General features: G+C 41.8%; 1 protein-coding gene across 4 annotated transcripts in view; it reads right to left on the minus strand.

The window, feature by feature from the left end:
* The window catches only part of LOC124158157 (GATA-binding factor C-like), a 226,693-nt gene that overhangs the window by 198,013 nt on the left and 1,118 nt on the right, over positions 1-27,562 (minus strand). For all 4 annotated transcript variants that reach the window (XM_046533357.1, XM_046533351.1, XM_046533344.1 and 1 more), the window contains exon 2: positions 23,656-24,672. In XM_046533357.1, the coding sequence (XP_046389313.1) occupies positions 23,656-24,127 (472 nt within the window). In that variant the 5' untranslated portion in view covers positions 24,128-24,672. The remainder of the gene's footprint in view (positions 1-23,655; positions 24,673-27,562) is intronic.

A 27,562-nucleotide genomic window follows, 5' to 3' on the forward strand; every position in this document is an offset into this window, starting at 1 on the left:
TAACGGTCATTGGAGAAAAGAATCTTAAGACTTAAATCGTTAAATAAGCGACATAATTAATATAATAATCGTAAAAAACAATGAAAATTAAAAATAATGCAAGAAACTGATTCATTAAAATTTAAGTGCATTCTGTTCGACCCTCATTTCCTATGAATCTACTCCACTGCAAAACAACGTCGGTATTGCTAATAAATTCAATTCAACGAAAATATAACGAGTGCAGAACGTACGCTGTTCAATTATTGTCCTCCTAAATCAAGTTTCACTTAATGCTTAATGTCAGAAATATTATTTCAGCTGGTTGAAATTTCCCCTTTCATATGATACATTCTTCGGTTTTAAGAGAAAAGTATCAACGTTTAGGGACTACCTGGCTCGTGTATTTGATAGCTGACGCCTATCTGTAAATGTTAGTTATATGTGCTTTTTTATATTGTGAAATGGCATTAATGCTAAGGAGAATCCACAGAAGTGTAATGGATTTCAAACTCAGTGAAATTTTATTAAGATGTAGATTATTGGTAAAAAAATATTCTTGAAAGAATTCAGAAATCAGAAAATATTATGAAAAAACTCTTAAGAGTGAAAAGAGAATGTGTTTCCATAGATTTTTTTATTTAAATCACAGTTGATCTAACGTCGTTACGCAAAACAACTGAATCTGGCATGTCGGTGAATTGACTGAGATTTTGTGGCAGGAAAAAGGCGAGCGTTGAGAGTGAATTTCATTGTGAAGAAAATAAAGCCGCGTTGATTGCCTGCCCTCCCTCCTAAGGGTCGTTAAATCGACAAAAAGAAGGGGGGGCCACTTGATCCCCTCGTGCATATGAGGAGCGATTAGAGGCGAGACACTTCACGCCGGCCATTTAGATGCTGCCGCAAGCATCGCCTATCTGCGTCCGCCGCCGACGACGAGGGCCCCGGACACGATGCGCGTCCGCGGGGAGGAGCCTTCGAAGGAGTGCCCGCCCGCTCGGACCCCGGATTCGGACCGAATAAGCGGCCGGTCACTACCACCGAGAGAGGCCGCACCGCGAACTCGGCGGCGGACAGAGCTGCCACGTCAGTTACGAAATATGTCAGGAATGATTACCAAAAAAAACTGCCCAAAATCATTCTTTCCAGACAAAAATATTTAACACTTTGATCGCTCCAGAATATATTCCCCTACTTATTTTTATCATTAATCACTCTTACGTCACCATTCGTGTCTCTCAAAATGTTTATATTGTCGCATGAAGTTAATTCACCATGGAGAACGTTTATTTTCTGACCAAGAATGGGTGGTGGTTATCGCAATATAGAATCATACTTAAACATTTAAGCAACATCGCACATGGCTGCCCGTTTGGTTGTGACATTCATAAAAGATAAAACTCCGAAATAGCATTATATTATATAATGCGCTTTATCGACATTTTTGCCGATAAAATTTCTATGATATAGAATTAGTATCGACAATATTGCATGTAACTGGTTCATTGTCTTGCAAATAATTACAAAATGGTACTAGTTATCATCAATAAAAAACGTGTGGAAATGAGTTAAATTACCCTTATCATGAATGATGTGGCAACATTAGGACTTCGGAAGAACGAGCCAAGAAAATGTAATAAAAGTCATAATTGATCAAGGGAATCACACACCACACATCACGGTCGTTCATTACTTTCTGGTATATTGTCTACGCTTCCACTCATTATCAATCATGATTCTCTTAATAGCAGTGGGTTGAAATTTTGCTAAATTTTACAACGCAAGTAATTACTTTAAGTATCACTACGCTTCCAATCTGACAAACTTCCTGCAAATGCTTCACGTGAACTCTACACATATTCCTAACACAGCCTTTAGGCTTCTTATATTGAATAATCGACATTTTTCCGACTTAGAAACGAAATATTTACTTTCAAAAATCCGAGAGGCACTTTACTTAAACCACTGCTCAGTAACTTGCGGCTTACCCCACCGTACACTTTTGTATGGATGCCATTTTAAGCATCGCATAATGATTTTAATGAAGGGGAGTTAGACAAGGAGAAAGGATTCGCCGAGACATGGGATCTAATTGGCGACATCCTCCCATTAGTACGACAGCAGCAGACGCTTGAGCCGTAGAGCGAGACATTGTCTTGGACCACCGAAAAGTCGTTTTCAATGATACACGCGACAAGTTACATAAAAAATGTAACTGAGATGATTCTTTCATTTTTAAAGGTCGTCGCGATTATCAAACTTCCTTAATTTCATTTTCCCACGCATCAAGGCTGATCAATTAAGGCAGTGAGCTACACTACGACGGAGGAATTGGGATTTGCCGTGCGTCAGCAATGTCAGAGGCTCATGTCACGCAAGCCAAAGAGATTTCATGTGAAGAAAACCATTCGCATTCGACGGTTGTACAAGTGAAATAATGATAGTTGCTTGAGAAAATATAATAAAAGGATATGATTTACGATCATTTTTTGCCCAACAGATTGTTGAAACTACCGATTGCCCAAAGCCGATTGTGTTCTAAAAGATATTAATTAAAAGTAGACTTGCATCCAAGGGTAAAATAAATAGAGGATTTAAAAATATTATTTTCCATGAGAGAGATAAAGAGGTCCTCCAAAATCACGATGTAACGATGATTCCAATATTTTGTGAAAGGTTGTGCACAATTAGTTTTTTCTAGTCACACAACGATCGACTGCTGGCCTGGCGAGGCTAGCGGGATGTCTTACGTAGCATATGTCGCCTCGACGCGGTGTAAATCTGGAATACTAAAAACCAAAAACTAATTTGGTGAACAAATCTATTGTATATTCCAGTCGACATGAGGTGAAACCACTTTTAAAAATAAATATTTGGATAATAAACACTAAATAAAAGTTATAAAAAATGTATATTCCATATTTGGCTTCCCAACAACTGACTGAATTACACTCCATAAGGTGAAACTGAATTTATGACCCAACCGGAATAAAAATTACAGGAAGGAGTATTCATGCTAAAATCCGTTTTCGATGTATTTTTAACTGACCGACAACGCTGAAGAGCGCGCTCAAACTTTTATAATGATAGCCTCTTTTGTCTCATTAGCTACCTCATAATTCTATTAATCATAAAAATACGCGGCGATAGATGGCGTCTGATCTTGAGGCATCTCAACGATCAGAGCATGACAATATGACGTGATAGCATGTAATCGTGTTACTTTCGTTGGCTTCAGAGATTGCCCCAACAGCTCATCCGGCAAATATTCATACGCCGCCGCCGGAAGTACCTTTCTCGATGGATGGACTTAATGTTTCCGAAATACAAACCGGTTGTCAAAGTAATTATGTGATAATGAACTTGCACTCAAATTGCCGCTCTTCTGTCTTTCAGAAATATTTAATTCGTGCTCGTGAAACATGCAACATTGGTAAAAGTTGTTAAAGTGTTTCCTAGCTAAAGAATGTATTCATTATTCAGTCAGTCGCCGAGGAAATCTTTGCTAAGGGTACATAAACAAGTGTCTACGTTCTCCCTCGGATATACACATTAATGAATACTCATAAGTCATTGCTCAGTGATACACAGGGAGAAGTAACTTAAGCACACAGCAAGAAAATGGATTAGGCCGTTCTGATCATACTGAGACTCCGCTATCCAGTTATCATTATGGAGAAGAGTTAGCAATCGCTAAATAAGAAACCACTATGAAAAAACCTATATCCTTCCCAGAAAATATTATCCTATTGGAGCGGCGGACACTTATAATTAGTTAGAGTGATCAACAGTTTTGAGCTGGCTCTCGCGAAGACGAGCGGAGACCGGATATGTTCAATTATAAACGAATAATCACCCACCACGGCATTGATATTTGCATGAGTTAATGTCCCTAGTCTCAAGTAATTTTTAATGAAGAGGAGATCACGGAAAGGGCGCAATTGCGTGTCTGAGACGTGGAGATAAGGCGGAATAAGTACCTATGGCAAAAAACATTGAGTATTACTTATATTACTTATTATTGGTGAAACTGTTAAAAGGAGAAAGTGAGGTGATCGCATGCTTAACAATACATAATGCTTAAGTAATTAATCAGTATGTATAATAGATATGTACCGGTGAAAGCTGGAGGTTTTCTAACATAAATAATTCAGTTTCACAGAAATCAGTATCTAGTTAAAATCTAATTTCTTTAATCTAATTAGCTACAAAAAATGTTCATTCTTGATTACTCAAGATCATACCTTGGATTGTTTGAAATGGCCGCAGGTAAACACTATTTGAAGGTAATGTGAGAAAGTGAGTAAAATACAAATGTACACAGTATAAAATCAGGTTATAAATCGTAATTAAAATTTTCTTATTAAAGGTAACGTCCTACCTAGCTCTAGACCTAGAAGACAAATCAAGCTCTCCCGGCAGATTATTCTGAGGTAATCTATCAATTTCACTAATAAATTCAAGTGGCCTTAATCGATTGGTAAGGTCAGAGAAAGGTTCATATACCTCGAAAATTATACGTATTTCAACAGCATCAATTTGAACTGCAAAATATAGTTTCCCACATTGGTATTCAGGTACTTTCCATGAAATCATCTTGCACTGTTTAAGTACTTAAAAAAAAATGCGAAAACAAAGATGCATTCGGAATAAATTTGGGAAATAATTTTGAAGACTGCCTACGAGCAAGTGTCTGAAGCTTGTAACAAAGATATGATTTTCACATATACCAATGAGAAAATCGCAAAGATCCGCCTCTTCTGAGCCTTTACAGGTATAACTACCACTATATGTGTATCGGCAAACTCATTCCAATTAAGCCCTAACATATTCAGTGTTAATTTTTAAAACTCATTCGTGCAATGTGCGAAGGCTATAATATTACCGGAAACGTTAATAATTATTCAAGTCGACGGCTAATACTTTGCATGCTAATTATTTTTTACTGAAAAACAAGAAGAATATTTTTACCATTGACCTTCTTTAAACTCGTATTGCATTAGGTTTCATGAATTTTAACCACCGGAAAGCCAAAATGCTGGGATTTTCATTAAAACAAACGCAAGATTTACCAAGTACCACCTCTGTGGCCATGAAAACTTTCCAGCGGATAAATAGGTTACCGGCAAGAGGCATGGCACAATCAAGTCCCCCAAAATTTAATGTCTCGTAAAGGAAAAGGAAATCACAAACTCTCACAGGCAACGCGGCATTTCGTTCGCACTCCATTCTTTTCCTCCCGTCTACCGTGACGTAATGTAGACATCAACTCGCTGCTTCTCTTGGTGAGAATATTTCTTACTTGCTGCCGAAGGTAGGAGGCCGAGACGCTCTCTTTCTTTTCAGCAAGAGCCAAGGAACGATGCAAAGAGTTTACGGTTTTGACGATGAAAACCAAGGCAAAAAATGCTGTTACGTAAAAACCAACAGGATGTAGCGACATAACCGACGCTTACTGAAATAAAAGTTTGTTGAGATAACCTAGCACCATACATTAACCGCAAATTTTATGGATAAAACTTCTAAAAATATCGATATTTTTTATCAGGTATTGGTACTAACGGGCAAACGGAGACATTTGATCAAGCTAGTATTGAACGCATCGATGCAAATGGAGTGTAAACATAAAAGTAGGCGTGGACAGTCATACCCATCGGGAATACGAAAAATTCATTTAAAAAAACAATTATTTCCTTTTATTCCAAACAATAAAATATATTAATCTCGAAATGATATAAGTAATTGCAGCAAAATAATGAACTAAAATATTGCATAAAAACTGAAAATATGAGGCATTCTAGTTTTTGAACGAGTTCATTTTTTCAGAGGGCACTCATTCAATGTGTAAAAAATTGTACTCAATTCGATCGGGTGCATCCCGATCAAAGAAAATGAATTTTTTCCACTGAAAAACAATGTGGCTTATATCTCCAAATGAAACGTCTATGCTGTGATCAAAACATTCCAAGTAACCACTTTGTCGAATAGAGCAACAAATCCGTGTCAGAAAAAATACCGATATTGCGCAAATCTAAAATTAACCGCCGTCATCATTATTCCGCAGTCTCAGCGGCAGAAATTTTTTTTCGTAAACGAGAACCATAAGATGCTGTGGAGAGTATCATTCGAGTCGAGACGGAATCGGAGGCGCTCTCCCAGGCTGCGATCGGACATTGAAACTGCCCGAATAAACCACGCCGAGACGGGGGTTGGTTGGTTGGGCGCATCGGTAATTTTTTCTCCCGCACCGATGAGGCGGATTATTTTCCGCCTTCGATTTCCGAGCTGGGGTCTGCGCGTGGGACGGCGTGTTTTCGAATTCGAGCCGGGAGGAGGGCGGGGGGATTTTTTTTCTCCTTGCGGTGGATGGGCGCGCGTGTGACATGATGGAGCGACCGAATATCACGGCGCTGGCGGTTGCCCAAAGTGGCGGGCAGGAAAACTGAGAGCATCCCTCGAGTGGGCGATGGGCAGGGTGAGGGAAGCCCGTGAGGTGAGAAGAAGCGATTCTCAGAAGAATGAGGGAGACGACGGCGACGGCGTCGTCCAGGGTGACCTCCCGGACAAGGTGCGACCGTGGGCAATTCTTTTAGAAATGAGTAAGCTGGAAGAACAGTGTACGCTGAGGTATTCGGATGATCAGGCGCTTGTAAAAGGGGGGAAGGATAAACCCACCAGAGCCATATATAATTGATTTTTAATTTTGAATCCTTCGGAATAATTGGATTCGAATCACTATGTATGAATATTATTAGCAAAAACTGAATATTTATGGCAATATTTAGTGCTTAAGCCTTACGATGGTGGAGGGCTAGGTAGGTTATTCTGTAAAGTGTTGCTATTTTTTCTCGGAGGAAATAATATTCCGAATTAAAACGCCATTCTCGTAACAAAATGCCAATAAGAATTAGTATCCATACAGCTTTATACAAACCTATAAGTACCGCGAGGATTATCAACGGAATATTAAAAACTAATACCGTAATACATTTACAAATTTTTTGGGAGGGGGAAAAGGGGAGAAAAAGGGCTAAACCTGACCGCACCAATATGGGGCACTATTCATGGTATTCATGGTTATGGAATGATAGATTGTGGTGGAAGATGTAGAAAGTCTCGTTTTCAATGGTAACAGGATACCTATCACGAAAGTATAGAGGTTAATCGAGTGAAAATAAAAAAGGGTGGAAAAAAAGTAACGAAAAAAACAATAGGAGACGAATTTCGCTGATTCGTTATGAAATTTGGAACGAAAGGCACTTCGCAATATAAAAAAATAACTAAGAAGTAATTTTAATTCACAAGAAGTTATCTATACAATAGGAAGGGATAGATCATGAGATTCTAACGGATCACACCCCTCTTACCCTCTCCTTCATAATGATTATCTTCATACTGTAGGGAAAGTGATATAATCCCTTATCCTCGGATCTGTTTTCAGAAATACCAACTTGCGCCCTCCACCCCTTGACCAAGAGGTAATCCTTGATCCAACCCCAACCAAGAGGTAATCCAATTGTCATGATAGCGATGCAAAATAGGGGAGAAAGGAGTTGGCTGCATGACGTAAATTAGGAAATTTACATGTAAAAGAAAATAAAAAAGAATGCATAAATTTGATGGGGGTAACAAATGAGCATCAAGGCACGAGTCCGTGAAGTAAATATGGAGAAGAGGAGGAGTCCGTGTCGCGAATTACCTGGTAAGGTGTGTTGGGAAGAGAAAATGAGGAGGGTGGCAGTGACGCAATCGCATGCTCAAAGTGTAGCACAGTCGGATGGTCAGACGACGAGTACGCGCCGGGAATACGAGCACCGCAGCGACTGCCTCCAAAGGAACGAGATGGGGAAACGAGCTGGGGTAAGATGGTCGGCCGTTTGCTGAATATAGAAATAGGATCTCGCTGAAGACCAAATATACCGAGCACTGATGCGTTCATTAGCATATTGTAGTGCGGCCACGGAAGAAATAGGACTGCCCATCACATATTGGAAACCCAAAACGACTAGTTTACTCCGGAGAATAACAATTTAAAACTCAATAATATGGATCGAAGAGGCGAAAAATTAATATTTACTGAGGTAAATAGCTAATTGTCAGAATCGACGGATGATTTCCTAATTCGGCAGTCCAATTTACATCGATCGTGGGTGCCATCTAAATTCTGGAATATTTCCAAGGAAACAGGGGAATGATTTGGATAGCGAGTAATCACAAGAACGGGTCCCTATAAATGATGATTTTGAGCCTTATAGCAGTTATGATTTACATAATCAGAACTGCTAATAATACCATATCTCATTTTCAGAGTAATGAAAATTTCAATTCATAATATGTCTATTTGGGCACCATGTAATGAAGTACCTAGAGATGAGCGAAGAATATATTTTGGGTGTTAATATCAATATGTATGTGAGCTTTCGCATTTACAGCATGGGTGTTGTCAATAGTTCCTATTTTTAGGCCTAGGATAAAGAATAATGTGTTAAAAGCACAGTTTCGCCATTTAGTATTTTTACTTTTTACACAGTAACAACGGGAGCTCGATGAAAAGATATTTACAAGACAAAATTATGGCAACCCAGCACACTGAGGCCAAAAAATTGTGGAGCCAGCGATGTCAGATCCGCGTAACTCTGAGATAGCATTCGCAGTGAGGGAGCTGATAGAGAAGAGGAAAGAACAGCCAGCAATTTTATAATTTAAGATGACGCATGAGATTTGAAATCTAAGAGATACGGCGGTGTAAAAACGTCAGCTAACCCGTGTTGCTGGGCGGCTCGATACAGAGATAAGAAGCAATTCATTTTTACCGGTCTTCTTATAAGCTACCAGCAACGACCATATCATAATTGTGAGCAAGAACTTGCACTTGCTCTTCATGCAAAACCACTCTGTAAGACAATGGCTTTTAGATTGAAAAGTGATACACAGATTCATACAAATGAATGAGGCTCCTGAAAAACTCCAGAATAGGCTTCCATTTCATTATCGTAAGAAAAAGATTTGCGTGGGTAAATATATTATTACTATCAACGAGTATTCCATTAGTTCCTACTGGATAAGTGTATTTTTTACAGCTAATTGCTCAAGAAACAGTACATGTATACAGACCATTAATTTAATAAGAATCAACATCATTATTAACAAACATATAAATTTACCATTCAAAACGCTAATTAATAAACAAATGTATGACCCCACAAGCGGTCGACATTGCGGGTTAGGAAAAAGCCACCTCGGTGGCGGACCACCTGTCTCAACAGCAATCCCACCTGACGCCAACTCTCCCAAAACCAGTGAGAACACACATTCCTCAAAGTCCAAAAACCCCGGGCCAATTCGTCAACCGTTTAGGTCAGCCCTGTCTCTGTCCCTTTTTCCAAAGTCCTCGTCCCAAGAAGTCACTCGGGAAGCATTCGTGTGAGTGAAGAGGAAAAGTGAGTGAAAAAGTCAAGCGAGGGGGATAATATTTTTTTTGGAATAGGCGTAGGAACCACAACAGAGAGCGCAGGCGCCACTAGGATCCCACGGCACAGTGGTGTGCTACGTGCTAGCGAGCCCGGAGGTCGGCCGATGTCATTGCCATGCCAGCAGGGAGAGTCGCCGACGACGACGATGGGCCGGGAGGAAGGAAGTCGGTCCTACGTTCCGTCCCGGGAGGTCCACCACATCCCTTTCGTCCCCTCGTCCGTTGTGGGAAGGGGTCACTTGTCGGGCCGGGAGAAGCGATTCTTCCGAGAAATAGGAAAGACACTGCGCCACCCACGACAAAAGGAAGCAAGGTGTATGGGAATGAGGGGATGGGGTTGTGAGGCGCTAGACGGGAAGAGAGGGTGAGGGTCATGTACGAGCACGGGGACATGGGGTCACAAGGGTAAAAAGGACTTTGACAGTAAGAATGGGAAAGACCGATATTTGGCCTACAGCTATCATTTAATGGCTCGTATCACGTGACAAATCCACACCTATACACCTTCCAGCGTAGGGAAAGACCACCGATTGGCAAATTACCTCTATAATATCACCATAGAATTCGCTCTTTTTGAAAAAATAAACTTTTCACCCCTAAAATTTTGGGCTTTTATTGGAGAAAAAATGAGTAGCCATGTTCATTAATAGCTTTTAAGGCCTTACGTTTTCTAACTTCTTCGGCCTTCCATAAAAATTACGGCATACACCCAACGCGGTGTGGTTTCAATATTGGCCTCAGCTTCCGGCTACAGCGCAGCCAATGGTTCTCTATCTGCTAACCAACGGTTCTCAAACCGTAGAGGCCTGCGGACCAATGGACGAGAAATTGTATCGAGTAAAGACCACCCCCACTGTTAACTAAGCCTTGTAACTCTACCCGCGCCTCGCTCAGAGCAATGTTAAAAGGTAAATTAGTAAAACAGGTTTTTAAGATACATTAATTACTGAGAAAGATTCAAACTAAAACCCTCTCGTTCAAGTATCGCATTTGCAAGCGGAAAATTGTACTTATTCTGCGGACTGCATTGCGAGGACCACAGGTTGGGAACCAGAGTTTTATACCTACACTGGGCCTACACCTAAGACCTGGTCAAACGACATACTCACATGTTTAAGTTTATGCTTAAAAGCAAGAAGGAAAGAATGAACGCAAAAATGTGTCGCATAACCAGCCACCTTGCACGAATGCATGAACAGGGAATAGAAAGGAGCTTAGTTTTATTCATGCATTCATTCCTGTTCCGTTTCGCTACGCCAATAGCTTTCACGTAAACGAATATGAACTTGTATAAGTTAATGAATCGTGTAAATATGCCTAAAGAGCAGATAGATCTCTCACCCCCTACGGGCATCACCTTCTGTATCCTTGGGCAATAGTTCCTACTATTTCCTAGTTGGTTCCCATGGGCCATTGTCATTCTCCCACCATTCGGGGGAGGTGTCGGCGGGATGACACGGCCCCAATGCGAGATGCAACCCGGCGCGTGAAGGCGGAGGCACGCAACGCAAACGCGCCCCCCTCTCCCACACAAATCTCTTATTCCCACCGCCACGCCGCCAGGGGAGTCTCTCTCTCAAATATTTCAACATTATGTCATAAGTGCGGCCCGTGCACAATGCAAATGGGCGAACGGCCATCGAGCATTACTGCAGAGGAGTGGGTGAAAGACTCTTGCATTTGAATGATGGAGAGGCCGAGGAATTACGTCGTCAAACACAATCAGGGACAAGATTGTTTAAATAAAAATGAATGGAGAAGATTCTATGTTTGCCACGCGTTCTAAATTCCATAGAAATTGTTTTCTCTAAGTTTCTTATTTTTTAGTCTAGTTTTTCTTAAAAGACTACCGATATTTGAGCATGTTAACAAAAATAATTGGGTTAGTTATTGACGAAGTTTGTTAACATTGTGTGAGTCAGTATCTCAAACTCATAACGATAAGGTTCAAGTAACACTATTATTCGTTAATATCTCGTTCAAACTTCCATGGAACTAACTGCCTCACATGATACAGAAATGTTTTAAGACAAAGACGATAATCCCTTATAATGAAAGATTTAAAAAAATGTACAAAAGGCGTCAAGAAGGTAGCCGCATATCCCTTATAACGGTAACCTGATTGAATGGTGGAATGAAGACGGACCCCATAAAATATTAAGGCACATCCTTCTGGGGGATGTTTTTTCTCAAAAAATAAAAGGGAGAGCTTTCCAAGTAAACTCCTCTCTAAGTCCTCTCGGCCACTCTGTTCGTTGCACATACCGGTGCGTGGGCGCATCTTAAACGTCAAGGTGTCACGCATGAAAATTTTGACCAATCTGAAAACTCAAAAAATTTTCTTCCATCGTTTCTCAGAAATTGTAGGAGTCGTCGGAAATGGGAAACTATTCAAATCACCACAGAATTTTAATAGCCTTCGGAATCTCTCAGTGGACTTCACTCCTCTAGCTAACCATTGGTATTATTGGCAGCTTCCCTCCATAGCTTCATGAGCAATGGAATCAAAGAACATCGCCGTTAAGTAATTAATAATTGATTATAACGTACCTGGAACGATAAAATAGCGAATGGATATATACTGCAGCAATCGGAAACTGCAAACACGTTAAAGGATCTGCTAAGGATTGTCAAGTCGGCCTAATATCTTAACAGAAGCCCAGAATTAGGCCAACTTATCCCCAAGTAGGAGTGTGATAATTCCCACGTTTCTTTGTAGAAGCACTTTGATCAAAAAGCGAATGGAAAATTTACAATAAGTCATTCGCTGCCATGCATGCATTCTTTAGGCTCGCTATCCCAAACACGTTAAAAAATTTAAAAATAGTCATCTTGTGTTGCGATGAAGCCGTAATATTCCTTAGATTTAATAGGAGCCAAAAAACTTATTAAATTACCACTACCTAAATCTTTCAGGAAATAACAGCGTACTGTTTGTGTTTGATAAGGGTAATGGAATGTCTTTCCTACCTGTTTTCTATGACTCAGGGGGAAAATAGTAAAATTACGATGGGCTAGTGTATTCCAATAGTTCATACCGGCATGTATATTCCGTTTTTTGGCTGGTTTAGCCTCCGATTTCAGGCATTGGCTCTGGCACAAATGAACTCTAGGAAGAAATGAACATGGTGTGGAAACTACGATAACTAGGCGTTGAGGAGTGATAGGATGTGCATGGAGCGAGTAATAAGCGGAGTGAGGATGCTGAAACTCTTGTCAGCAGAGACATTGCTGTTTAAATCGGGAAATGGGACGCGGAGAAAAGCGTTCTTGTGTGGCATACAGCGCAACTGAAGCCTCTCCCCTGAGACGATCGCTACGACATCTCGCGGGCATGGTGCTTGCCGCAGGGCGCATACATTTCGGAGGGTCCGATTGGGTGCGGGGACGGCGAAAAATTGGTGCGGGACGGAGAGGAGGCGGGGTAGCTGCGGGTCGGCAGCGCCGTGAAACCATTCCTCGGAAAGCGGGAACGCACGCACACTAAGCAGACGACGCCCACCCGACCACCCCACCCACCCTCCCGCCAGACGACTTCACACACCCACCCGGCCGCGCTCAAATCCGGGTGCAGTGTGCTCAACAGGTTTAGCACGCACGGAGAGCGGCGGCGATGGTTTGGAGGACCGCGGGCCGATATCCGCGCGGCCGCCGCCCGCCACTCCGCCCAGCCGTGAACCGGCACGCCATATCCAACCAACCTCTCTGATAAGGGCACCCACCCATCTAACAGCCCGAAATTCGAATTAAAGCGAAAAATCTAGGGGTGATTCTCAAATTACACGGCATGTTTTCCACTGACAAGGATTGCAGCATCGTCTCACCGTTTATTACTCGTTCTATGCACACCCTATGACTCCTGTTCAGCTGTTTACCGATGTTCCCATTCCTAACACACCATTCCCCATTATTCTTCGTTCATTTTCCTCTCCGTTTCTCCGCAATCATATTGACCGTCCGAATTCGTAGTGTGGTACCCCGATTTCTACGAAAAGTGAAGGTTGCTCCGATACTCAATTACTGTCGTTTCCCCCCTTCCTGCTCTTCCGTCCCGGTGATATCCTCGGGGGATTCAGATAATCTTGATGAGTCGCCCATATTTTCCTTTTACCTTCCATAGTTTCGTTGCCCTCCCGGAAAAAAAAATCACTGAAAAAGTTTCTCAAATTTTTATCAGCACCAGTGGAAGTAACATTTACGGAGCCGTTACAGACTGCCTTTCATCATGACCGATACTCACGCCAAACAATTTCATTTCAAGTATCATCTTAAGAAAAATGCATTGGATATTTTTATGACGGTCCAGTACTATCATCGCCTTTACTAGTATTCTACCGGTTAAGGTAGGTACGTTTACATGGGACATTTGATTGATAATCACGGTCTCTATTCTCTTCTCCATTCCCTCATGTTACACTTTATGCAATGCAAAAAAACCATCTCTATGAATCCCAATTCTCAACTTAAACGGCGATGTTTCCACTGACAAGGTTTTCAGCATTCTTTATCTGCTTATTATACTCTCTCCATGCACACCCTATGGTTCCTCAACACCTAGTTATCAAAGTTTCCACTCCACACACTACATGTCCAGTTCTTCTTCGTTCCTTCTCCTTTCCATTTTTCCGCAATCGTATCGACAATCCGAATCCGGCAGGTTCCCGAAAAGTCCTCCTACTCGATTTGATTCGCGACACAGAAGAGAAACATTGAGAGAGTAGAGCTCCGGAATCTGAGGAAACGCGGTATAAGTTCAAAATTCAGATCCAAAATTTCTCAACAACAGACGAAATGTGTACCGGGAAAAATTGGTAAGTGGGATGGCATATGCAAATGTACTTATCCGTTGTTGTACGCAGTTGAACGGCAAATATCTTGGGTTTCAAGAGTGCTGATGAAAAACGTTGGTCGCGTGGATGGAAGTAGTTGCCTCCTAAGGAGACGAAAATTAACGCCATGACCAACAGTACTACACAACACCGATAGACTTGATGCCGGGCCACCTCCGAAAAAAATTGTTTTGGAAGGGGCGTTAAACGCGAGAATGATTGAAAATCGTTATAAATGCATGCTGTGGGCTGCATGTTACAGAATCAGCCGCTCACATGCAGTCCCTTCTTACGACGAAAATCCAATATTTTCGAAAGCTCGCCTTGCGTAACCACGCTTCGATGCTGACCTGAGGCGACAAGGGAGCACCCGCATTATGGCACGGACATGAAGAGTTGCGAGGCACTGGAGAAGAGACTGGACGCTAATTTTGTGAAGTGAAAGGGTGACCAAACACAAGACGAGAGAGGATCGTGAAAACACCGAAGGAGACGGTTTACGGCGGTGGTGATTACCTTTTCGCTGTCGAAACGACTCGCTTCCGTGCTTAACTTCGCTTTGCTAAACCATTGCAAGCTTCCCCTCTCTCACACGGTGGCATAGTGCCTATCTTCCAGCTCCACGGAGTGGAGGCTAATATTTGTGTCGTGCGTTTTAGTTTGTCCCTGAAAACATGTTTCATGCTTGAGTAACGATGAGGCATGTCCGCTTGTGCCCCCAAAATAAAGAGAACTCGGCTCTACTTCTGAATTCTTGTTTAACACTTCACCACTGTTGGTACCAACTTACTAATCAGAGGTGAGAAAAAAACCAACAGCCCTACGCCATCCAAAAAATAAGAAACATTAATCTTAATAAGAAGATTTTGAATGATTGAACAGAAACAAATTACTCGTTACAACAAATGAAGGTTAACTCCATTTTTACAGTGGTTTCAACTTGGAACAGTGGAACAATTGAAATTACTACTTTTTCCGGAGATTGATCAGTAAATACCATTTTATTTGATTTTTAAGTCCCGACCACTTGCCATACTTGCCACTAATGAAGGCTGAAATCACTAGATGAAAAAGTTATGGGTGCATCCACGACCAGATAATCTTTGGGAAATATTGTCAAGTGATTTTTTGGCGAGCTTGTTCCGGAAAGAGGTTTCTTGTACTCTAAATTCAAGAACAAAAATGTGGTTGCATAAAATTTCCAGCCTTTAAAAACACTTTTTACAAAGTATTGTAAGCTTGCAAGTAATTAGATGGGAGAAATATTTCTGATAAGGAAAACAATACGATTTTTTTACAAAAGATGTTATCGTTTTTCTTACTGAAGAGGTTTGGACTAAGGATCATTTGCAAGAAGTAAAACTCATTCTCTTCAGCCTGTTAACTACTTTTGATCTATCCTGGGAGAACTGTGTTGCCGGAGGTAACCTCGGCCAACCCCAGTTCAAAGGAAGTAAGCCATCTTGAATTTTGATCGAACTGGAAATTTGATGGGCTGATTGCCAAGACAGAGGCATCTCCTCATATCCAGTCCTACACGTGTGATTTGACAAAACCTGCCACGGGATGGATGGGGGCAGCAGAGACTAAAATATGAGCAAAGGAGAGAAGGAATAATGAAAAATGATTTCCTTTCTCCCATTGTCCGAAGTCGAGACACCAAACAATGAAAGCAGAACGGAGGAACAGGATACCTAACCTCCGCCCCCTTCCCCCCCGCCCCCCCAGCCTCCAAGCAAGCGACTCAATCATTACTCGCCGAAAGCCCTCAGCTCTTGACCGTCTCGGCACGCTGCATCAGTTAACCTTTCCAGGCTGACGAAACACAAAAAAAGTTCCGTCCAAGCACAAGAGACGCTCGCCGGGGAACGAAGAGGGAAGTTTACCAGGGGGGAGTGTGCGAAATGTACTCTGGTATTCGTAAAGCTGGGTCTTGAGCACTCAAAAAGCAATTTAAGCGCCAAAATAGGTTCAATATCACCCATGATTCAGTCGGATGACGCGAGTACTTTTTGTTACCTATTCACCTATGGCAATGGCAATCAACCAACTAGAAATCTTAATGGTGGAGGTAATAAAGTGCTCACGGGAATTCTCAATATCCTCATCAGTTTTGGAAGAGTTTTATAACTCTTCAGGGTACTTGGGTATCAGTCCGAGCACTCAACAGAGGAAATTCATACAAAAGCTATGGCTACAACTCCCAGCGTCATTATTACTATGGGAAATGGTAGCAGTTAGTATAGGAAACGCCTAAAAAGAGTTTTTATTAAATCCTACCATGTATCCCTCTCTATGGTATGAAATTTTAAGGATTTTAATAACATTTTCATTGAAATAAACAACGTGAGAACAAATTTTATCGCCGGGATCAGTCTATCTGGGATCCATCAGGGATCACGTGGTCTCAGATTTGGCCATTTCATTCAGGCCACATGCCACGCAGAAGACGATAATAGCTATTGTTTATATTTACTCTGAATGGTACTCCGATGCCCTTGAGAACGCATAGTAAATTGAGAAGCCTTATGCGTACTAGGGTATTTACCTTTCTGAGTAATCGTTACGTTTGGCAATATACTTGTTAACAGTGCACCGGCTGGGGCCGTTTGAATGACGGAAATCGGTGCGTGCTGGAAATTGCGCGGCGAAAAGGCAATCCGGAGCGGATTAAGGACGGCGGAGGACTATCCAAAGCGATTAAGGCCTATCGCAGAGCGGGCCTCTTGCTCTGTGCGCGCCGATGTATTCCCTCCAAAGGCACTCTTAGGCCGAAATGCCACTCGCCTCCTTACCTCGGGCAGAAGGGGCGGGCTCCCGCGGTAAAGAAACCAAGTAGGCGGGGACGAAACTATACGAGAGAATTCTTTCTCGAAATTACTCTCTCGGTGACTTTTATACAGGCCAGGAAATACGAGGGTCCACTCGCGAACGAACTCTTTCAGGAGAAAAATAAATGTCGTGCCGCACTGGCGTTGACATAAAAATGACCCAATACTCGAAACCGTGTTTAAGAAAAAAAATGGGCGCTACCAGTCCCGGAGCTTTTAAAAAAAAGAAGCTTTTCCGGCCAATTTCTCAGCGTGACCCACGACGTAATTTCCGCAAGAGTACGAAGGTGGTCAACGACAAAACGTTACGCCGAGTTTACTAAAATACAATTATTCTGTTGGATAACATACTTTCGTGACACTCCACTACTTTGAAATCACAATACTTAAGGCAATACTGTGGTGTTTCAGCGCGTCGAGGAATAAATCAATAGATCTAACCCACTCAAGTACGGCATCCGAATTCGACCGAGCGATTAACAGCTTTTCACTCAGCAGCAATTCCCAATCTACTCGCCGAACAGACTCCAGTTTTACAGTTAATGCCGACCGTAAAATTTTACCTAATTCCGCAGTGTGAAACAAAGCCTTACACCCAGCACTCAACGACTGAACAATAAAATGGTACCTTAAACTCAAAATACCTGAAAACAATCGAGTGGGATTATAAAAAAAAAGACCTCAAACGTTAACCCGCTACGAAATTCTCAGTCCTCTCGCAGTAGTTGGCACATTTTCCCCAATCCAACGAGCAAAATAAGCGTTTCGCAATACATTATCAAGTCCTTAACGGAACGGAAACTGATACAAATCGATAAGAGAGGCTTATCTGGTTTTGAATTCAATTTCGCACGCCAACTGCCCAGATGCTGTTGCATTAAATCGGGCGAGTGTGGGCACCTTATCTTCGGATATTTCTCTGCAGATAAGGCGTACGTGAGAGCGATACGGGAGCTTGGCATTGGGAGACAATTTTAGGACATGTGGGAGCGGAGTTCCATTCACAGCGGCTGTATCTAGGGGAAATCCACTGGAACGAAATAAAAGTCACGTCGCCGATGTCATTCTCTAGATTTCAAACCTCAAGGAAGTGAATGAGGAAGGAACACCTAGATATCAGGTTTCACATCTACTATTCATTGAGGATGAAATATTTTCCCTTTGAAGATCAATTCACCGCAGAGATAGGAAGAGGATAGTTCAAGGAAGTAGATATGAACGAATAGCATCATGGGGAACAGCGACTTTTACAGTCAAATTCTTAAATTTTCCATTTTCACTGAGATATTATAAAATAATAATAAATTTAATAGTAAGAGAAATTCTTGGAGATTTATTAAGGTGTAAACGAATCGAAAATGATTATTATTACTTTTTATTATACAATCTATTTCATTCGCAGCCATCACCCACCTACATCCTCAATATAAATATTTGGCAAATGAAGAGGCGGTGTTGAATAGGTATCAGCTCATAGAGCAATTTGAAAAGTAAATTTATGAAAGAATGGTACAGCGGAATGCATGTCCAAATATATGAGATTTTGCTTCATTCGTAGCTTGTGGATTTATTGAATTTACTGATTCCGAAAAACATATCTGTCGCATTCGTGGGCGTTATTCAAAATTTTCAAAATAGAGCAATGGAAAACGGGACCCTTTTTTGTTCAATAATGAGCTCTTTTACCTGGGAGCAGCAAGAATTTCGGTATAAACGGAAATTTATCTTGTATGGCGTTTTATAAAATTTCTATGGCAATCGATTCAAAGCAAATACTCGTGTAAAATGCGATACTAATAATACCCAAATGAAAGCGAGAGTAAGAGAGTATAATGACAAGAAAAGCAAAAAAAATTGTCTTTCGCAATAGAAACCACGCTTATTACTAAATAACTACGCACATTCGTTGATCTAGATTGAGTGGAACTGATTTAGAATGATTCCGGCTCAAACCGCAGATGTGCTAATTACATCAATTAAAGGCAATCTAAATGAAAACGGACGACTAAGTGAGAGAGATGTATATAAAGAGGTAGAGATAGAGAGAGAGGAGGCTAAAGGGGCTAATTACCCACTCGAGGGCTAGGAGGCGTGCAAATGCAACAATCGGGATCCACGGGAAACGCGGTGCGGTGACCCTATTGCATTCCGACCCGAGCGATCGGAACAGCGGAAACAACTCGCGGGCTACCCTCGCACGAAACACGGCGACGCACTAATAGAAAAGCTTAGTTAGTGTCCCGATAACTCTCTATCCCCCAGAGGTTTTATCGACGGAAGCACAACAACAAAAATAAAAAAAAACACGCACACATACACAACGCTCCTGCACCCCTCCCACGATTCTCTCGCCTACACGCACAGATGGAAATCCCATCCCAACAGCACACAACAACCATTCTCTCCCCCGCCCTAGCGGGGCCCATCTCTCTCCCATCCCACGGGGCGAACCCCTGGCCGTTCCCGCGGGCCCATCGGGCCGCCGCCGTCGAGCCAACCAGCGGCGTAAATTACGCCGTTACTGCGTCCCGACACCTTAACTAGGTCCTGACACTGCGGACGGGGAGCGGGCAATTCATCACGGGGGGGAAGATGAGGGGGTGGGGTTATGGGCAAAAGTGCCACGGCACGGGGGTGAGGGGAGGAAGGGGGAGAAACAATGGGAGGGGTGCACGGTTACCAACACCCCCCTCTCCTTCATTCCACTGCCCCACCCCACACCACCACCCTATACCTCTACATATTTTTTTAAAAACCCTCTCACAGTAGTAAAAAAAGGCTTGGAACCGCAAACCACAATGTTATACGCACATGTAAGTCTCTAAGATGTACACACGATTCAATTTTTTCCAGCGATGGAGGTGTGAACGAAGTGTATAATATGCATTAATTTTCGAGCCGGGCACACCTGAGATGTCGCTTATGGTATCGACCTGAAACATATATGATCCACTGTATACTGTCGCGCGCCACGAGTCCCATTACGAACTGTTGCGATGAAATCCTTATTTCGGCAATCCGCGAATGAAATTGAAATCTTCGGAGTCTCAATAATGAAGACAAGAGGTATCTCAATTTCGGAAGGGAAAAAATTCAGGAAGAGCATTATTACCTAGACGTGTACAATTTCAATCCTGTGGCTGCAAGTTAACTACATAGAGTTTTTTCATCAACAAAACAGATTTTCCTCATGCGATAAAATGCTACGGCAAAGATGGAATCAATAATAACAATTCCTTACGATTCTAATCGAATAAAATATAAGATGGATGAGCAAAAAAAGATGCCTACATTTTGGCGGCAATAATTTTAGCTGAACCCCGCGCGAATAAAACTAAGCACCTATTGCCTCAACTGCCTTTTCAATGATAAACGCTTAAAACGGCAGCAGCGATTATAATGGGGAACTTATTTTTTATCAGTCTTAAAAGTAAAAGACGGTTCTGTCTTATCAGTTTGGGTGTACAGAGACAAGATAAATATGAATTGAATCTGAAAACTTAATCAGCGGCTAAAAAAGAGACAAATGCTCTGGTAGATATACAATAAATCGTTCTCAGAAAAGGAAGGATGACTAAAACTTGCAAGAATAATATTCAAGTATTCAAAATATATCTCTTCAATGGTTTCTGAGTTCTGACTGCTATTTAAAAAAACCTTTTTCAACAACATCTATGCCAGCAAACCCAATTGGCCAGAATGATAGGTATAATGGGTAACATTAGATCATTTGGGCTACCTAGCAAAATAAAATACATTCTAATACCGATATTTTGCAAAATATTTTCAAGAATTGCGGGTTTTATACAAGTACATAGCTTATTACATTCAAACCCCTTGAATAATATACACCAGTTCCAACCATGAATAGAAATTTGATTGTTTCTGCCAAGACATCACACCAACTTTTGTTTTCGACTTCAGCCGTAAAATTAATGATATCAATTGATAACATTCGTTTTAATGTGCCCCACAATGACGTTATAAGGTGATTCATGAGGGAGGACAGAATAAAAAGGTAAAATAAATAAAAATTTCGGAGAGGCAAACCCTTCGGATTCATTTTTATCGAACTCGGCAGCGGAAACTGCAAAACTAGTTAGGGATGGAATTCAAATCACCTCTCCTCCCATATCTCAAGGATGCTTCATTTTCATATGACTTTTATAGATAAACTTATAAAATCTACTAAATTTAAGATCGAATAAACCGGGAGTTACCAAAAATACCTCTCACTTCTACATCTACATCTACATAATACCCCGCAAGCCGCCTAAAAGGCGTGTGGCAGGGGGTGTTAGGACACCAGCCGTTTACAGCTATTAAAAAAAAAAAAAAGAAGAAGAAGTGCTCTAACGAGGTTGGGACAAGCGTTTATTGAAGTCCTTTATTGTTCGGGGGAAAAACGAATTCTTATATCTATCCGTTCGGCTAAAAATCTCTCTTAATTTATCGCTTCTGTCGGACCTGGAAATATAGTGTGGCTCTAAGACTTGGTAATAACTACGTGGAAAAATTCTTATCTATATTGTTTCACTGCAAAATGTATTTACTTGAAAAAAAAAAGGCCTCTTCGAAGGAAGCGAGTGTAAAAATTATCGCGATTTCCATGTCCTTCAGTTGAGTCTTATCTCGAGCGACGCCTCTGTTTCGCAAAGCGAGACAGCTGTTATCTGTTCGCCACCTATATCACCTGGTTAAATTCCAGTGGTCATGATTGCAAGTATGATGAGCGGCCTTCTACGGTCAATGGCACTCGAGCCACAATACTTGTGCTATCAGTACATTAATTTAATATTGCATAACCACCATTCTGTTATCCTAATATTCAGCGCAGGATGGCCTTATATTAACACAAAAGTCTCCAAAACCAAGTAACCCATGGTGTTACGAACTTCGCATTGGGCATCAATTAAAGCCTCGTTATAACTGTGAGCAGACAAAATTTGCTTATCAAATAATTGTATCTATATTCATGGAACGTATTACAATAAGTCCAGCGATAGAAAATGTGAGTCTGATCTGAATCACTGTGGTCAACTGCCTACTACTATCCAGGTAATTTGTCACTTACATCAATACTAATTTAATATCAATATTCTAGTTATGCAGATAAATACAATAACTACCTGACATGGTTTAAATCAATCTTAGCACCATTTGCTTAAATAAAGACTTCTTGGTACCAACTAAAGACAGGCGAATGTTATCGTTCATTAACTGAACTATGTTCCGCTATATAAATAAATTGTTACTTGAACCGCTAACATCATCACGTTCTGAAACACCTCTATCCCTGAGATGTGATTTTTTTCCAAAACACACGGCTATTACCCTCAATCACTCCTATGCAGAGAATAAAAGCGTTTGCTTCCTCAAAAAATACGCTAGCTTAAAAAACACTCATACACTTAAGGTAAAGAATTGTTAATGTAAACTCACAAGTATAAACATACATAACACCATTTTGTGTAAAACTCTGAGTATGAAATAATGTACTACACAGTTTTCGCAAGGATAATGTCGAGAACTGCAAGAGGCTAAGCACTAAGACCTACATTGCCAACTCAGGGCAAGTGAGGGTAGTAAAAGACTATCAGCTCGGCACGGCGGGTATTTTTTTAGAAACGTGCTACATTTAAAGGACCGATATGAGAGGGATGCATTTCCGAAAGAACAGGAGAGGAATTCGTTTTTATCCCCAGACATTGAACAACCGTTACCAAACATTCACGTACAGTCCAAGCTATTCCTTATCCACAAACCTAAGCGTTGTATTTTATACATTAAATACCAGAGTCTTATCACACTCCTCCGGTCGCATATCGGGGAGGACTATCAGGTAGTATTCAGAAAGGTTGGAATGATCTTACAACTGGCTGTGCGCAGTCACACAAAGGTTTGCGACGCCAACCTCACTTAGAAATTAAATATTCTGAGAAATTGTCAATCAATGACCGGGGTTAGAGGACATATCACCCAATTAACCCTTCCAACAATTTGCTACCCGATTCATCATTAACATAACATTTTCCTGCATGAACTCCCGGAACCGTAATTTACAAGTCAGTTCACTCATTCATTATTTTAACCAGAAGGTAGCTTTGGATAAGCGAAGGCAGACCTCATTCAAGACCAATCCACAGGCGTGTTAAAAACTCACATTCAGAGTGAGGAGACTGCAGATTATTTCCCTTAGACTACCATACACTTGGTATGTGTTCGTTTGGGTGTGTGAGGTGGTCCAAGTTTTGCCCGGATTTTGAACAGGGAACTCTTCGGTCGGAAGTTAACTACTAATACCAGGCAAAGGACTGTAAATAGCGCATATCTAGAGGAATGGGCCAATTATTTTCCTAGCGATTATGTTATCATTGGGCGGTGTACGGACGCTTCAGTAGGGATTTGAACAAATGTTCCTTCAGAGAGAAGTAAAACGCTGTAACCAGTGGGCTGCAGCGATCCCCAAAACTCGGCTCGTAAGACATGAAAGTAACAATGCACTTGGTGGACTACTGGGCGTAGATAAGCGTGTGCTACTCACCATGTGCGGCACTGCTGTGGTGATGGTGGTGGTGGTATCCGCCGTGCATCTGGGACGCCGCCGCGTAGTACCTGGCGGCGGCGGCGCGGTGGTTGGGCGAGTTGGCGGCAGCCGCCGCCGCAGCCGCCGCCGCGGCAGCCGCTGCGTCCAGCGAATGGAAGAACATGTCCATCTCCTCGGCGGTCGCCGAAGCGGACGACGAAGCCGCGGCCGCCGCGGCGGCGGACCCGGAGCCCGCCGACGACGTGGAGGACGAGGAAGAGGATCCTCCGCCACCCATCAGGCCTCCGCCGCCGCCGCCACCCCCGGGGCTGCCCGCGCCGCCGTTCACTTCACCACCGTCCACCATGACTCCGCCTCCGCTGCGCGGCGGCGCGGGGTCGTACCAGCGGTGGGCGGCTGCCGCAGCGGCCGCGGCCGCCGCCGCCGCGGCGTGGGACTGGTCCGAGGCGGTCATGTCCATGGCTAACATTTGAGCGGCTGTGAACCGGGAGGGTGCGGGCGGGGGAGAGGAGCGGGACGCCGCGCCTTCACCCGCGCAATCCTGGGGGCACTCGAGGGTCCCTCCTTCCGGGTCTTCCGCCGCACTCGCTGCGACGAACAGGCTCAATCGGCGAGGGCATTGGTATTACTAAGGGCCGCCATAGCCGCCATCAGCTCGTTATCCCTTTGGTTTCAAATCGTCACTAGGCTTTGAAGGCGGGAACTATAAAGGCCCTAGCAATGGCCATTCGTATTGCTCATTTTTTTATAAAAAAATAATATCAAGTTGAAGAAAAACTAAGCAATACGCGTGATATATAGCTCTAGAATGGATATCTTTACTTCCACTATCTCTAAATAGTTTGAAAAAAAATTTAGGGTAATAGCTGATTGTGTTTTTATCTCTTACAATGAGCAATCAGTGAAAACTAATTGAGCTGAATAACACCTGAGCAAGACGAGGTGTCGCTGAGCGAGAGGCCGAACGTATTGCTGAGTATTCAACTCTATCTTCGGAGTAGTGATTGCTGACTTCTGAAAAGATAAGAAAGATAAAGGAAATTTAGAGTGGCAAAGATACAGTTGAAAGAGTTGATAATTTTATATACATCGATGAGCCTAAACATGTAACGATGTAAAATATTTGTAAGGAGATTTTTATTGGAAGCATTTAGTTAGGAGTCGTTACAAATACTGAATATATTGAATCAGAGGAAATATTTATAAGCTTGATTCTCGAGTGAGATATACTTTTGATTATAAGTGTAAAATATAGATACAGATATTTAGAGTTTCGATTGTTAGTATTAAAAATTTAACCCTGGATACTTCAATGGCACTTAACTGTACTCTGTGCGTAACCATAAGTGTTATGACTTCACAAAAAATGAAAAGCATACTTATGTAGCTCTTAATAATGATTGTAAATTATACAGAATACTCATAGGAAAGACGAAAGAATTAATAGTAAATCATTAAGATTGTCTGGTAGTCGCCAACACAAAATTATTAATTACCAGTTTTATAATCCAAAGGACCCTTCAAAGTAAACATCTCAGAAGCATTAATAAGTTGAAAAGCGTGCGACACTGAATAGTCACATAGGTTATTTAGGTAGCATAATTGTATGATCCTTTCACAAGGTTAACCATGGGAATTTGAAGTACCCATAAAAGAAAAAATTAAATTGGTGTAGAGCTCTAACAAGGTGTGTAAAAGAAAAATCACCGGTAGAGCTTTCTTTAGAGATTATAAAAATAGGAAAAGTAAATTAAAATTTGAAATTAAATTTTTAATCACAAAATAACTCACATGCCCGAGGAAAATACGTAAAAAATTTGTGGAATGGTTGCAATGCTAAAACGGAAGATAGAAGGAGAATCGGTCACCTCAGAGAAATGGGACATTTGGGGCGGAAATTATACGTTTAACAAACTTTTCATTTACTCGAAGCCACACATGCCATTACTATAAGCAAAGCGAGAAATATTTTTTGAGGGATAAGCGTGTTGTGTTGCTAGAGAGAACGAGATAACGCAAGTTGTGCGGCGAGGCTGTGAACGGAATAATTTCGCCGAACCACCGCGAGAGGGCAACCCGGGCTCTGGAGACTTCACCGACCGGCTGACTCGGTTATCCGGCGGCGGTGAGGGCCTCGTTGGCCCAGAAGGACGTCGGCGGCCCTTCGGCGAAAGAAACCCATTGTTCCGAGTTTAGCGCAGACACCACGCATGTTAATGAAGCGACACTATTGCTTCCTAAACACAGTTCAAATCACCGAGTACTTAGGGGTGTCAATTCTGGTGAGATCGACAACACCGTATCAGTTTCAACAAATCAGCGATATGATGTTTCATCACAACTAAGAACACTGATTTTAACTCATAAAAAAGGCATGTAATCGATACTCATACGGGCAACACAATTTTAACTTATATTGAACCACTTAGTTTAATCCACTTCTACTTCGTACTTCTACATTAAGAAAGAAAAATAGTGGCATTCGAAGTTATGCAAACATCTTATGGATATAATTCACAGGTTGCATACAAAAAATGGTAACAGCTTCCGGCCTTTCGGTAATTATAGGTAATGCAAGTTTCACAGTGATGAATTGAAGTCAAGGGACGAACTTTCAGTATTAAGATCAGAGATCAAAAGTAATACTGGTGACCCCATAGATATACTCTCAGCAATAACGTTGAAAACAAATGATTCCACTAATTTAATAGGTGTTATTCAGTGCAAGTCGCAATGCTACGAAGACTATCGGGCCCCCACTGTAGCGGCCACTGAGGTTAACGTGCGTTCCCGAGCCACCTGACCGACAGGATAATTTTCAAAGCAAGACGGAATCTATTTCCCTTCCCGCCGGGATATGAACCGTTTACACAGAACCAACCAGGTGCCGAGAGATACCATACCAAAAAACCATTCATCGGGCTAAGCTTACCATTCGCACCCTAACCGAAAAATACCTATAATCGTTTTGCCCCTTAAGCAGGCCTAAGTATAAAATTAGCCATCGTGATTTTCCCGGAAGATCAGATAAAACTCAAAGTATTCAAGTCAAAACTGAAAATATTTTATGCTCAATAACAACATATAATTGAAAATGAACGCATTGTAGCTTCTTTCCCATCGTATCCTCCAATTTCCACGAAATATAACAGCCACAATGAAAACACTAAATCAATTCCAGAAATGCTGAAATATTGCATTTTTTGTTTATTTTTCAGTGTCATCAATAAAACTATATAAATCTGAAAGGTTTGTGTCTGATTTCAATACTTCAGTTCTATAAGCATTAGGTTTCCCGATCCACTCTGATAAGAAGAGTTACAACTCGTCGACATGGTAGATACATGGGGATACAAGGTTATAGTTTTCCAAGCAAGAAGCCTCAATTACGGATGAAAACTAACGTCTAAACGTCATGGAAACCTTAAATTCTCGACACACCGACTTCCGCGTCGCATGCCTCCAACTGTGCGGGGTGCTCGCCCATTCTACCGATGACACAAATCATATATTACACATCGCCTTCCGACGATGACGCGCGGAGGGGGAATATTTCAGCTGAGCGAACCCAAGCAACACGCCCGATGCATCCCGCCCTTGAATAGGACCCAAAGGGGAGTAATCAAATGCGGTCCAAAATGCGAAGCAACAAATTTCGGGGCCATTTGATCTAAGCTCAACATGAACTGCGCTCTGAACAACCTATACGCGAAAATACGTACGTTCACATTAAAACTATGAAAAAATACGCGCATTTTTGGGGAAGAATTATTCTGATCCTCAAAATGAACTATTAATGACTCAAAATGAAGATCTGTATTAATGTCCACGTCTACAATTGGAGATTTATAATCACGCTTAAAGTCGACAAGTAACAAATAAGGTACCAGGAGCGAGAATTTGT

Source organism: Ischnura elegans, chromosome 1 (genome assembly GCF_921293095.1).
Source record: "Ischnura elegans chromosome 1, ioIscEleg1.1, whole genome shotgun sequence".
Classification (NCBI taxonomy): domain Eukaryota; kingdom Metazoa; phylum Arthropoda; class Insecta; order Odonata; family Coenagrionidae; genus Ischnura; species Ischnura elegans.